This window comes from Onychostruthus taczanowskii, unplaced genomic scaffold (genome assembly GCF_017590055.1).
Source record: "Onychostruthus taczanowskii isolate IOZ18803 unplaced genomic scaffold, ASM1759005v1 scaffold8, whole genome shotgun sequence".
Classification (NCBI taxonomy): Eukaryota; Metazoa; Chordata; class Aves; order Passeriformes; family Passeridae; genus Onychostruthus; species Onychostruthus taczanowskii.
Window position 1 is genome coordinate 7,620,183 of NW_024505892.1, and position 13,886 is coordinate 7,634,068.

The 13,886-nt window shown below is 38.9% G+C and overlaps 2 protein-coding genes across 8 annotated transcripts in view; one reads left to right on the plus strand and one right to left on the minus strand.

Annotated features, from left to right (window-relative positions):
- L3MBTL3 (L3MBTL histone methyl-lysine binding protein 3) overlaps positions 1-7,726 on the plus strand; it is a 76,709-nt gene extending 68,983 nt beyond the window's left edge. For 6 of the 7 annotated variants that reach the window (XM_041423737.1, XM_041423739.1, XM_041423740.1 and 3 more), the window contains exons 20-22: positions 3,719-3,882; positions 4,431-4,493; positions 6,993-7,726. In XM_041423737.1, coding sequence (XP_041279671.1) covers positions 3,719-3,882; positions 4,431-4,493; positions 6,993-7,136 — 371 coding nt within the window. In that variant the 3' untranslated portion in view covers positions 7,137-7,726. The remainder of the gene's footprint in view (positions 1-3,718; positions 3,883-4,430; positions 4,494-6,992) is intronic. The other variant, XM_041423735.1, reaches the window with a different exon arrangement.
- Positions 7,727-10,762: 3,036 nt separating this feature from the next.
- Positions 10,763-13,886, minus strand: part of SAMD3 (sterile alpha motif domain containing 3) — a 34,357-nt gene continuing 31,233 nt past the window's right edge. Inside the window, exons 7-10 of the mRNA XM_041424032.1 lie at positions 13,565-13,768; positions 13,016-13,187; positions 11,310-11,392; positions 10,763-11,080 (exon numbers count right to left, since the gene is read on the minus strand). Of these exons, the coding sequence (XP_041279966.1) occupies positions 10,763-11,080; positions 11,310-11,392; positions 13,016-13,187; positions 13,565-13,768 (777 nt within the window). The remainder of the gene's footprint in view (positions 11,081-11,309; positions 11,393-13,015; positions 13,188-13,564; positions 13,769-13,886) is intronic.

A 13,886-nucleotide genomic window follows, 5' to 3' on the forward strand; every position in this document is an offset into this window, starting at 1 on the left:
ATTAACTGATACAAGGTCAATGCAAGTTAAGTGTCTTAATTGCCTAATCTTAATTCCTTGTATTTTTAGATTATTTTCTTCAGAAATTTTTTTGTACAACAACAGTTTGTAAGACTTTCATCAAAATTAAGTGATTGACTTGACTAACTGTTTCTTTAAGAGCTACATGTCTTGCCTTTTAAGTGAGCTCATCTCTGTAAAATGCAGGGACTTCTTTGAGAGTGGTAGAGCTTTCATAAAGATAAAATTAAGGTAGTGGTTTATTTTTAAATATTAACCTGATGCATTTCTTTTAATCTTAAGACATTGTTTATCTGCCAGTACTTTTCAGATAGATCTGAGGCACTCTGGTGAGTGTGTAAAATTTGAGAGATCCCATCTATTGTGGGAGCTGTGAAAAAGCCATGTTAGTGTTTTGAAACATGTAGTTCAGATTTCTAGAGAAAATGAAGCATTAAAAGAAGCAAGTCTCTAAAGAAAATATGAGAGACTTTTTTGTAATTTTAGCTATTTTGTTTTAGCAGGAAGGAAATATGCAGCTTTGATGTTAACCTTTGCATGATTTGACACAAAAAATTTCAAGTACCTGGGAGCATTTTAAATTGTCTGGTATTGTTCTTTTAAATCTAAGAAAACTGGCCTGATTTTGTGAAGCATTTTGAGTTTGACAAAATTGACTGGTTTTCACCAACAACCTCTGCTTGCTACGTTCTTGAATAGTTAGATTTAGGAATATAGAACATTTTCTTACATTGTTGTCTGGAAAAGTTGTCCTTTTTAAACACATAATGTTATGTTATTATGTTTAAGTAGGATGTAAGATGAAAATGGATCATTAAGTTCTTGCTGTCATAGCCATGGAAATCTCAAGATAAAATAATTGTGAATTTATGAGCTGTCACTGTGCTTGTTGCCCTGGTTTTTTGGCATGTCACTTACCTTGTTATTCTTCAGCCTACTTTTGCCATACTTGACCAGTTCCCAACTGGTAACTTTATAAAATGTGTACTACTGTCTTTCCTTTGTTTGGAGAAAGATTATTTGGAGCTAAAGAACTCCACTGAAATCACTGCCCCTTCATACTAACTTTTTTTACGGGCGTAAATCTTGTGCTTAAAAACCTTATATATGCTACAAGCTAGACCCATGCAGGAGGCCATGAGCAGTTTTAAAAGTATCTGCCACTTACCTTCTTTGAAATATAAGTTTATATTTTGTTCTGTGGTAACTCACTAAGAAGATAGAGATGAACTATTAGAGGGAAGGATAACAAGGTGGCATAAAGTAAGAAGAACAATGTAAAGGCAGGTGGGCTGATGCTGAAGCAAAATGTCTCCAGATAAGACATGGTTTAGGTTTAGAAGTGTGAACTTTGTGCATCTGGCTGCTATCTTGTGGAGCTGGCAAGCAGATTTTGTTTCTTCACTTGAGTGGTTGAAGAACCTGTTTGTGGCTATGTGATGGCAAACCTCTGGTGCACCTCAAGTTACTCTTCTCCTAAATGTCCCAGCTGAGACATAACTCGGAATGTATCTCATATTTTCTATGGCCCAGAAAGACAGATTGTCTCTCTATGGGAAGCAGGGCATGCAGAGTGAGAAATACTCCAGAGCATTCCCTACTCCAGAGGGTAGGGAAAAATTTTAACTGTCTGGCTTTAGAGATATAGACTGTAGCCAAAATGGTGTGTTCTGGACTTCCTTTTACAAGGTTACCCACACTAAATCTAAATTTCCCTTTTTTTGATGTTGTGGTTATATCTGCCACAGGGCTAGGGACTTTTATTTTTAATTTTTTCCATCTAGTTGAGTAAATTGGCACTTTGCATGGTCCATTTGTGCTCTTTGCCTTACCTGTGAGGCAGATACCACACAGACTGAGAATGCTGCTCACTATGCCTGTACCTATGTGCTGTTGTGTGCATTCATATATTTAAATGCATGAATACAGGGTGTGATTTGTGTGATATTTTCATCACATGGCATTATAGTCTGCTATTTATGTGGCACTATCAATATATTGCATGTTTTGTGAATGAAAGGAAAAAATAGCTGAACACTCAACATTTCCAAATCTTAAGAGACCTTGTCTAGAAGGAAAAGATCAGAGGGAAAGGATGGGGAGGGGATTCGAGGAAACAATTAGAAAGATACTGTTCAGTCAAATATGCTTTACATTCAGCAGAGTTGCTACCTTTCGTATTCCTTTCTCACTGAGATTTTTATTAGTATAGAGGCTCTAAGGAGCATTTGTAAAACAACAGTGAAGTGTGAAAAGACATTTAGGGAACTCTCTTTGAAGAATGAGAGTGCAATAAGTAGTAAAATATTAAGGAGTCTATTTTAAAAAAATGAATGAGTGGGTTGACAGTGCTGACTAAATGGCTTAAGAGTCCACTTCAGAATAATAGGCATTAATATGGAATGAGGACAGATCTTGAAAGCAACAAAAAATTAGGCTAGAGGAGCAGAACAACACAAGCAAATGTAATAACGTCCTATGTTAGGTGTATTATAGATCAGCCCCACTGTGCTGGCAAAAATCCATAATGGGAATTTGTGCCCTAGTTGTTGGGTGCAAATGTGTGAAAACTAGAACAGTAAGGATTGGGAGAACTTGTGGTTAATAGCAACTTCGCAAAAATGAAAGTAGAACAGAACTGCAACAGAAATGAGCAATCCAAACAAAAATAGCATAGGGATTTGTGAGTAACTGCATGAACCATGTCATTAAGGAATATTAGGCATTAAGAGAATAAGGAATAAGGAATAAGAGAATTAAGGAATAAGGAATATTCGGCATTGTTGACTGTTCCTTAAGAAGTGAATTTCAGAGATTTTCCACAATTAGAGTGGGCAATTGGGAAGCACTTGGGCCTGAGTTCAGAGGGCAGGCATGTTGCTTTTGCATTGCCAGTGGATCTAAATGAACAGAGATGTCATATGCAGTTTGACATCATTCGAGGTATGACTCTTCACTTTTTCCTGCTGCACACATCTGCAGCTGCTGCTTTTCTCTAGACAACAGCAGCATTTGTCTGAAGGCAGCCTCCCACCAGTACATTACCTTTGGGGACAGTGGGATGGGAGATCATTCCTTCCTTATGGATGAGTGAAATAAAATGCAGCACGGAGGAGTTTAATGTTATTTTCCAAACAAAACATTCAATTAAAGTAAAAGCAGAGAATTTGCAGACATTTGCAATTTTTCCTCAGAAGAACTGAAAAACATTTTTGTTGTGGATGAGCCATAAATGTTGTGTGGGCTGGAACAGCATAACTGATTCACTTGGAATTTTGTAGCAGTGCAGTGCTGCTTTTGATTTTCTAACAGCTCAACCCGAAAATTAAGTTAATTCTTGTATTGCAATACTACTATTAAATGTGAGTGTGATTTATTGTACCAAAATACTTAAAATTGTTTGACCTGTGGTGTGTTATGCTAACAGCTGTGATGGCATGGAATTGTGTTGAAAGAGACTTCTTCCCTGTAGGAGTGGTTGTATTTATAGAGCCAATATCATGATAGTCATACTAGTGGAAGAACAGTCATGGCACTTCCAATTCTGGTATGGCATTCATGGCATTTTACTATTCAAGCAAAACTGTACAGCTTGTGTAGGGAGGCCCATGAATAGAAATGAATGTGCTTTTACCGTGACTGATCTCATCATTGACTGAGGGATTTAATTCTTGCTTCTTGCTTCCTGTTGCTGAAGATGTTGAAGAACCCAACACACAGAGGCTTCTCTCTCAGCCAGTTATCGTGTCTTCTAAGCTGCAAATCCCTGGCCTGCCCTTGCGCTGGGAACAGCAGAGCAAACTCCTTCCAAGTGTAGCTGGGATCCCAGCCAGCAAAGTTTCTAAGTGGAGTACAGATGAGGTAGGTTCCCCCTTTGTCTTCGGTCTTATTACCACTGTCCTTGATTCAGAGCTTTGGATTATCCCCATAGATTAAGAATAATACATGAGTACTCAGAGGATTAGACTCAGCCAAACCTAATGTAACTGATCCCCAAAATGCTCATCCTGCTGCCGCTGTTCCTGGTGCATAATTTGGATGTGGCACACTGCTTTGGAGAGTGACAACATAGTGCAGAGAGGAACTGTATGGATATGGTCAGGCTATAACACCTGATGTAAAGATTAGAGCCTCTGTTCAGGTATGTTACAATGCTTGGACAGACAGCATCTTGTCATTGCTTTACTTTCACAAGTACCTGTGACTGTTCTCTGCACCTGAGGCAGTTGGATCTCATTTAATCGGAGAACAAAAGAAGCATGACTCTATGCACTTACATAAGAAGGTGATGCACCTAATGTGAGACTGTAAAAACAATAGCTAAAAAACTTTAATGATTGTCAGCCTTAAAGACTATTTTGAGAAAACATGAGTCTCACCAAATCTTTTGTTGTATGCTTTGGTGGCAGGTCTCTGAATTTATACGAAGTTTACCAGGATGTGAAGAACATGGCAAGGTGTTTAAAGATGAGGTGCGTGAATTTTATTTCAAAAAGACAGAGATAACAAAGCTAGAAATTGGTAGAAATACATATAAATTGGTAGGATAAAGTGTATGGAATAATAGAATCATCAGGGTTAGAATAGATCTTTGAAATATTAGGTCTAACCCTCCAACCTGGCACTATCCATATCCCTCTAGCCTCTAAACCTTACCAACCAGCACCAGATTCAGATGCCTCTTAAACTCTTCCAGGGATGGTGACTCCACCACCTCCCTGGGCAGTACATTTCAATGCCACATTGTTTAAAGTCAGATGCAAATGTATGGAAGATTAGGTTGATTTTCAGGTCATGAAATGGGAAAAAAGTAAAGAGAAAACCAGCCACGTGTCAGCCAGATGTTTTTCCAACTTTGTTCCTGCCGATTGAAATTACTTACGAACTTTGTGATTTACTACTGTTCTCTCTTGGTCTGGTTGGACAAGATTTATAAGCAAGTATGTTATTTGAGTTCTCAAGGATGTTAATAACTAAAACAAAGCAGGACAGTGGTTTGATATAACCGTCTATTAAAACTCTTTGCGTCTTGTCTCCTCACATTTAGCTATTAATGCTCTTCCTCCTGATATAGCCAATTAATGAATGTGATTTAACTCAGCAGGAAGTGAGAAGATCTGAAGGTTCTAATGAGGTTCAAAGGAGCATGTACTCACTCTGTGAGCATGCCAGGTGTGCATTTTGGTCATCTGAGAAGATTATTTTTCTAAAGTTGTCACTAGGAATGAATAGGGCTTTTAGATCTATTAGGCATTATAACCTGGGTTGTCTTATTTTTTTTCTGCCCAGAGGTTTGTTATTCCTGCTAATGCTTAGCTTCAAGAAGGCAGTCTTATCACAGATGCCAGAGTGATCAGGTGCCAGATGACCTGAATGGGCAGAGTCAGCCAGCCTTTCAAGTGAAGAATAATTTTTGGTGCTTAGACTTGGGAAGGCACCTCCTGAGGAAAATGCATACAGATGGCCTTGTTAATCTCCTGCAACAGAAGTTTTCAGGCTGTGCTGTAGACTGTAATGACTATTACAGCTGCTTATCAAAGGACTGAGAGGCTGCATTTCTGGGCATTTGGCACTAGCTCAGATGTTGAGCATTTTACTGTTCAAGCCTGGATTGTCTCCTATGTCACTCAGGGTGTCTCATCAATGAATTTAGAAATAAAAGTTGGCATATTGCTAATCAAGTCAGCAAACAGCAAATGCCACAGATACGCTGAATCCTTACACTTTAATTCTCAGAGGTGTGAGAAAATATTTCCCTTCTCTAGGATTCAGCCTCTAAGGCCTTTTCTATGACTAGTAAATTAAATGTTCCCCACTGAGGTCAATGAGGTCATTGAGGCATGGACTGGCTGACATCAGTAGGCAGAAGATGCTGGTTCAAACTTCTACTATGGAAATGAACCTTCAGCCTGCTTCTGTTAAGATGCTTCAGCTTTTTATTTGGGGGGCCCCAAGTTCACCCACTTCAAGTTCTGAGCCCACCAAGTCTGGCTTTGTGTACGAAACGAGTAGAAAGTAATTGTGGGTTACCATATGGTGCTGTTCTGACTGCAGTGTTCCTCAACTTAGAGTGCTGGGGTGTCCTTTGCAGCATGTCTGGTTCAGAAAACTTGTTTCCTAGCCCTAGAGGAATTTAGACTGTTTTTATCTCAGGTTAGTATCTTTAAGGCTAAGCAGTGCTTCTGTTTAACCACAGTTGCGTTTTATGTATAGCTATCCAGCTTACACTGGATATAGATACCGAAGTGATCCAAAGGTTACATAGGAAATGTTGGCCCCATTGAAGCCCCTGAAGTGAGGACCCTGGGGACTCTTCCTGTTGGGATTTGGCACTCCTGCTGAGAGAGTGATTTGCTTACAGGAGAATGTTCATTTGTAATGTTTAGTAAAACATCAACAATACAAATAATAAATATTCCATGTTTTGAAATGTTCTGTTATGTTTGTGTCAAAAAAAACTGTTTTATTAGCCTGGCCCCTATTTTCATCTGGGATCAAATTAACTTCAATTTGCTATCTAGTGAGCAGAGAAGTGGTGGCCTGAAGAGGATTCCAGCTCTGTAGCTGGGAGTGAGATCCAGAAGCTTCTCCTGTGGATGCTTGCATAAAAAGAATAGCTCAGATTTTTAAAAGCATTGCTGTGCTTCAGTATAGTTGAATTACACTTAATTTACCCACTTTACTTTTCAATAGGTTTTATATTGTCAGTATGAAAATGAGAACTGTTTAGATAAAAATTAGCCAGACGGTTGTTTTCGAGCAGGAAGAAGATCATCCTGTTCTCTTAGACTAGCTGATCTGTCTAAAGGTTGAAATCAAAGCTCTCCTGAAAGCAGTTTGAAGTGCTTGTATTCAGCCAGCCCTTAACTTTGTCTGAAGTTGCTGGGACTTTTCTTTTCATGTTTTCTGAAACTTTTATACTGCTGCACTGTCAGACCTATTAATAGCTTTTTGTGTTTTTTCTTTTAAAGCAAATTGATGGAGAAGCATTCCTGCTAATGACCCAATCAGACATAGTCAAAATAATGAGCATTAAACTGGGACCAGCCCTAAAAATCTTTAATTCCATTCTGATGTTCAAAGCTGCAGAGAAAAACTCACACAATGAACTTTGAAGATAATGGAAAATGTGCACGAACCAGCTTTCTCCACTGGAGCTCATGTTTTATTCAAAGCACAAAGACTCACTAGAAGTGTTGAGTAAGGACTCTCAGAAAGGAAGAAACTTAAGTTCAGCACTAGTGGACTATTTATATTCTCCTGGAGCCAGTACACATCTGAATCCTTCTGGGAAGTGTTCAAGCTTTTGAGAAGGTACTGTGTGACAACCGAGTCAGCTGGTCTTATTTACCAAACTAATGGCGCTACTTCTCCATGGATGGTTAGGATCCCTAACTCTCTCTGGACATCAAGAAAACCTTCATTAATTATTTATGCTGTATTATATAAGGGAACGTTAATATTTTCTAAGGATTCTTGAATTGTACTTCATTTACCCATTTTACTTTTCAGAAGCTTTTACTTCATTTTATCAAAATAAAAACTGATCAGCCAAAAATTAGGCTACAGGTAGCCAGATGAGACTGTTATGGCTAATGTGTATTTGTGCCATAGTCTGAAAATGAAACACTTAATGTTACATATGTGACACTTTATGCTACAGCATATTACTTTACAGATAATAAAACTGTCTGTTTGCTTGTAAAAAAACAAACCTTGTTGGGGTTGAAATTATAATGCTTTTTTGATAACTGAATGTTTTTACTTTTGCACGATTACAAAAAATGTTACGTGAGTTTTGCCACCAGCATCTTTCATGTATTTTATCAAAAGACCAGTATAGAGAAGGCTGCGACTGAAAAATAAAGTTTGACTTCATAGAAGATTTTTGTTTATGCTGCACAATAGAGTCCCAGCCATTTACATGGAGTCTGCTACAGTCCTTCAGAACATGGAAGAAAATAGGAGTATGTTGAGGCAAGGAAATCAGCAGAAAAGAAATTACATGCAATTGTGTCTGCAATTCCCAGTCTTCAGCATAGTTACCACAACAATGGAGAAAAACTGTGCTCAAGCTAGGACTGCTACCCTGGTTTCATATTCAGCAGAGGTTTGTTTTCCTAGAGGTGGGAGAATGATTTTATTCACCACTTTCTAGCTGAAAACTCTGATTTGTAAATGAATAAGGCATAAGGAAAAGGCAAAGCACAGGGAAAAGTATACTTAAATGCTTGTGGTACACCGGCACATGCTAGGTGTAAAAAACATGCAATTCACTAGGTCATTAGCAGGCTGCAGGTGTCACCAGCAGGTACTGAGGTGAGGCAACCTCCTTTCTTGGAGGATTATTATAGGGAAAGTCGGAAAGTCGTTGCACATGGTAGATAAACACACAAGATGTAAACCAGATGCACTTTATATGGGAGAAAGCCTAGCTGCCTGTGTACTGAGGACTGCTCCAGAATTACTTTGCAAGAAGAGGGAGAAGAGTTGGATCAGGTTTTTTGGCAGCCCTCTGTTTAGTGCTGCAGTGGGCAGTTGCTCAGCTGTAGAACTGAGAACAAACAGAACATTCCTATTGCACAGAACAGGGAGAATGTTACATCTTCCCACAGATTTTGCTAGGCTTTTCTTTGGCTGGAGTCCTTAAGTTTTCACTCTCTGTGTCCCTTCCAGATCGTGTAGGTGACTGGTACCTGCCATAATATGAGGTGAAACAGGGTCAGTATTAAGTTGCATTGCTCTGTTAATTTCCTCCCATAGCATTGCATAAATAATATTTTTACATTTTGTTCAGTATGTGTACATTCAAATTGCACTCTTATTGTACTACAATACAAATAAAACCTGAACTGGAGTCTCTGTTACCTTTGTGTGTGCCCAGGACTCCCAGATGAACCCAGCTGCTCCTGATGGTTGTGGTGTGTATCGATTTCTCACTGTAGCTCAGTGCAGCCAGTGGTTTTAAAAGAGCAACTTAGTTACTGCTGTGTGCCCTCTCCCTCAGCACTTACTCCCAAAGCTCACGTCCCCCCTGGCCATTACAATCAGAATTCCATTTATATCCCTGGACTTTGTCACCAGCAGCAGCTGAAGTTGCACAGACAGATTAGTAAAAAGCCAAATTCTTCTGGTTTCTTTCATTCTCTCCTTCCATGTAGTTTATTTTCCTCTACCCTCTCTGTCTGTCCTGTGTGTCAGGTCCACAGCCTGCAGTGATAACCAACAAAGAGATTTGCAGCTCAACAGGGATTACTTGGGGATCTTAGCACCTCCCTGAATTTTTATATACAACTACTTACAAAGTACTGTGGTTTAAGAAATGGATTTAAATTAATACTGTTTACACGATGTAGAATAAACCTCACTTGAGCCAAATTTTTTGTGCATACAGCTATCACATACAATAATGAGGACATACATAATCCTTACTTTTATGTCCCATATGATGAAGGAGCTTCCCATACATCATCATCATTCCCATACTACATCCTATATGATGTAGTACAAAAACTACAGTCAACAAATTTACTTGGAAACTAAAACCACTCATCAGACCTAGTGGATCTCTGAAATGGCATTGTTTTTTGTTTTGTATCAGTGGTAGCCCAGCCCTCACACTGGTAAAGGTTCCCTGCATTCCATGGGAACCATGTGAAGCCTATAGCAGGAGAGTTTGGCCATCAAATGCAGCCATCTCCTCTCATCCTGAAGGATCTCCCACTGTAATCACTGCCTTGGAGTCACCCCTGCACAGCCAAAATTTAACCTTCCAGGCTGTGTGTTTGAGTGTTTAAGGAATCATGGTGACCACAGGTGCTGTTTTGCCTAAGGTGGCATTTTTGGCACTGGTGGGAGATTGGTCTCTAATAGAAAGCAGTATTTTAATAAAAAGCTAGTTCTTAATTCTAATTAATGCAATGGGTCCTGGCTGTTGTGTGTTCCTATCACCAGGCACTTGTCCAGAGCCATGCACTGCCAGACAGTATCCCCTGGGATTTTCAGACAGGAGTTAAGAATAGAGTGTTGGGAAAGAGAAAAGGCTGTGGAAGAAGAGAGGACAGGGCTTCTGCTCTGTGTGGGCAGAGTCACCATGTGGAGAAAGCTGATTTGTTCCATGGAAAGAAGTGTTCCCTCTGCAGCACCAAAGCTGTGGTTACCAATGCACATGGCAGCATCCCAGATACGTCATTCTTGCTGCTTTGAGAGCTGGTCTTAGAATCCCTATTTAGTAAATTCAGGATTAATGTTAAAACAAAATGTTTCATGCAAGAAGAAAACAGTAAAAAGTCATCATCCTGTAAATTGAAAATCAGGCCACCATTTTAAACTACTAAAATCATTATATTAGGCTCTCAGCAATCATAGCATTATGAAGTAATGGTAATAAGTAAATGTTTAATTTGTGCCATTTCGAAACATTAATTGTATTACCATCTGAAGCAGTGAAATGCTTATGTTGGCTCATTTTTTTTTTAATTCTTACAATCAAAATATCTGATTTTTTCAAATGCTCCTTATAGAAAAATAATACATAACACATGAAGTAATCTAGAAAATTTTATTATCTCTTGACTGCTCTGAAATCTACATTTAAAATAATGAAATTGCTTGAGTTTTAATTTTTTGTTAGAAGTAGCCAGTACAATAAAAAAAGGAGGACATCACTAAACATAGCTTTTAAATATACATACACTTTCACTAGAAAGAATGGCACAAAGGGATTTATTTTAACAAAATATCAAATGCTCCTGAGAGGAGTGCTGGGTGCACCATCAGATACTGGATGCTTGGGTGTCTCCAGCCCTGTCTTTACTGGAGTGGGCAGGGATGCTGGGTTCCTCACCTCAAAGACCAGGGACTCCAGGAAGTTCAGCGTCCTGTGGATTCTCTTTGGGCACGGGATATCAAACACATGGAATGCAGCCACCAGCGCTGCCAGAGCCATGGTGCAGTCATCCAGCTGGGCTAGCTCTTCCCTTTCTATGTACAGGGCAAACTCACATGAATTCATGTTGAAGGGATTTTTCACTTCCAACACTGGTGTCACTGCCTTTACCTAAATTTAAAAAAGGGTATTTCAAATGATGCCACAACATTTCTGTGATGAACAGATCAGAGAATGAAGTAAGGCTGATAACAGTGCTTTGAAGTTCTATGACCATTTCTACTCAAAAGGCAGGCTAATGTCACCTCTTCCCAGAACTAAGCTGAGCCACCAAAAGGCCAGGTGATGTGCAGGTGATAAAAGGAAGAGAGACCAAGGCTGCTGGTGCTCTGTCTCCTACCTCCTCATTCACTGCAGCAAACAAACTGGAATCATCTCCAAAGACCTCTGGCAGGAGTAAACACGCAGCAGTCATTTTCATATCTGTCAAAGGCAAGGATTTCTACTAAATTACAAAAGAAAACTTTTTGGCACTGCAGTATCATCCTGGAAAAACAGATTGCAGCCTACATAATAATTAACAGCTCAGTAGTGAAGCTGTTTTTCAGTCCACTTTGGAGAGTAGTTTGTACCACAGTCAATATTTAGGCAACTCAGCTGGCAATGAACATTAGTGTCAAATAATTCATGGGACTCTGTTACTCAATATTACAATTCAATTTTCTTCACAATAAGTAAGTTGGCCTTTAGGCTGCTTTTAGTTGTGTTTGTGAGCTGAGTAGTCTTCCTGCCCTCACTGCCCTTCCCCAAACTCCTCTCTCCTCAGTAAACTGGAAGTCCAGGGAGTCGTGTTTCCAGAACTCTGCTTTGAAGGCTGTGGTACCAGCTGGTGCTGCAGAACCTCCTTGTACCTGCCATCCCTCTGGCTCAGCTGATATTGACTATAACATCTTTTTTGCAGGTCACGCTTCTGGTGTCATATGCTTCACTGAAATTACCTCACTATGCATTTATAATCTACATGCCAGGTCAAGCCGTTTGTGAGAGAAAAGTAGAAAAGACGTGGGACTTTACTAAGGCATGAGTCAAAATCTCTGTGGACATGCTGTATAAGAAAAGGGGAAATTACTTATTATATCCATAGATTTCCTTGGCCAAAGCTATGAAAAGAAAGTCCATAAAGGCTTTCTAGATTAGACTATTCATTGAAGAATTTTAATCTATCATGCCTACTTTTGTTTTTAATCTTAGCAAAGGAAATCCCCAGAATTTTAACCTACACTTCCTGCTTCTTTCAAAGATGACCTGGCAATAAGTGGAGTGAAAGTAGGACACACGTGTTCATATGGTGTGACCTTGGATTGACATCCTGGCATTATGCCTGTTTGACAGAAAGTGAGTCTAAGGAGGACTTCTCAGAGAGCTCAGCTTGGGCACAGGCAGCGGCAGCTGGGCAAGAATGGCAAATCTGAGTGACTGCTTGAAAAGTTTGTCCCTGCAGGACCACATTCCCCAGACTTCTCAGACTGAAAGAAGCTGAGTGTCAGCAGGTGTTTGCTCCCCCACAGCCAGGGTACATGGACCTCACCAGAAGCACCAGTCTGTGCCCTTTTTCCTGCAGCATGTCTCTGCAGAGATGAGGTGCCTGAAATGGTTAGTGGGAACTACTTCTTTAATTTTACTGGGGTGAAGATTATAACCATAGAAACTTGACTTGTGAAGAAAATTGTGTCTTTTTTATGGGGCTATTTCTAAAGCAGAAAATTAGTTTTCTGTGGGTATTTTTAGAAAATAATAAGCACTCATATCTAGAAATATATACTTCTGCTCATCTAGCAATACTTATTTTAAGGTAATTACTTACTTTATCAAACCTGCAGTCTTATTCAGTGAAAAAAAAAAGTTTCAATACTTGACTAACTTAATTTTCCTACTAATTTAGTAGCTTTTATTCTCAATGCTTCACATTCATTCTATATTTTCAAAGAAACCATAACACTTTTGAAATGTGCTTGCAGTACAATTGAAACTAGTTTAGTTACATAAGTAAGAACAATTAGCTACAACAAAACTCTGATATTCAGAGCATAGGAGATTTGTACTGACATTTCAGAACGTTGTCCTCTGTGTGCTGCTTCAGATTTTCTTGCAGCATAATGTTAATTGGATTATTCCTCACCACATACAAGGACAAAATGTTTTCTGAATAAATCTCCAAAATCTCGACTGTTTTCTTATAAATATCCATGTGTGTGAGAAGCTGGAACTCCCTAAAAAGCTAAAAGAAAAACAAGTGTTTGGTACTGCAAACCTCAAAACCAAAACTGTAAACAGTGCATGCACTTTGAAGACAGGATAAAACTAGCTCAGTTAAATAAGATTATAAACTCAAGAGGCTGATGTAATTTTTTTTTCAAAGCAGGGAAGGAATATATCAAGTAATACCAAATAGTGACACTAGTGGTATGTGTGACACCTTTAACTCAGAATTGAACTGATGAACTTTTAAAATGGGATTAGCTTCAATATGAGTTAGATTAAAGAGAACATTGCTGATTGATACTTGAGTGGAAACATCCTATGAAATACATGTCTACAGATGTATCATATCTATAACACAGGATTCAATGTCATTATTAAAAATAGTTCTGTTACCTGATAAGGGCATCTTAAGAAAGGAAATAGTCTAAGAACATCTTTTAAAGGTGCCTTATCACTGATCATCTTTCTCCGTATTTCCATTGTCATATTCATTCTGTTATCCACTTCTTCCCAGTTCCTCTGAGTTTTCATATATTCTCGATTAAGCCACTTAATATGTAAATCCATTGCACTGCCTTTAAGATGACCAGGTTCTTCCTATGAAGAAATCAAGGACAGAATTGTAAAAAATCAGCCTTTTTATCTGATTATTTATCTTTTTTAGTTCGTGTCATTTGATGTGACCTCTGTCATTTGAGTGCAGTCGAGCTCAGCA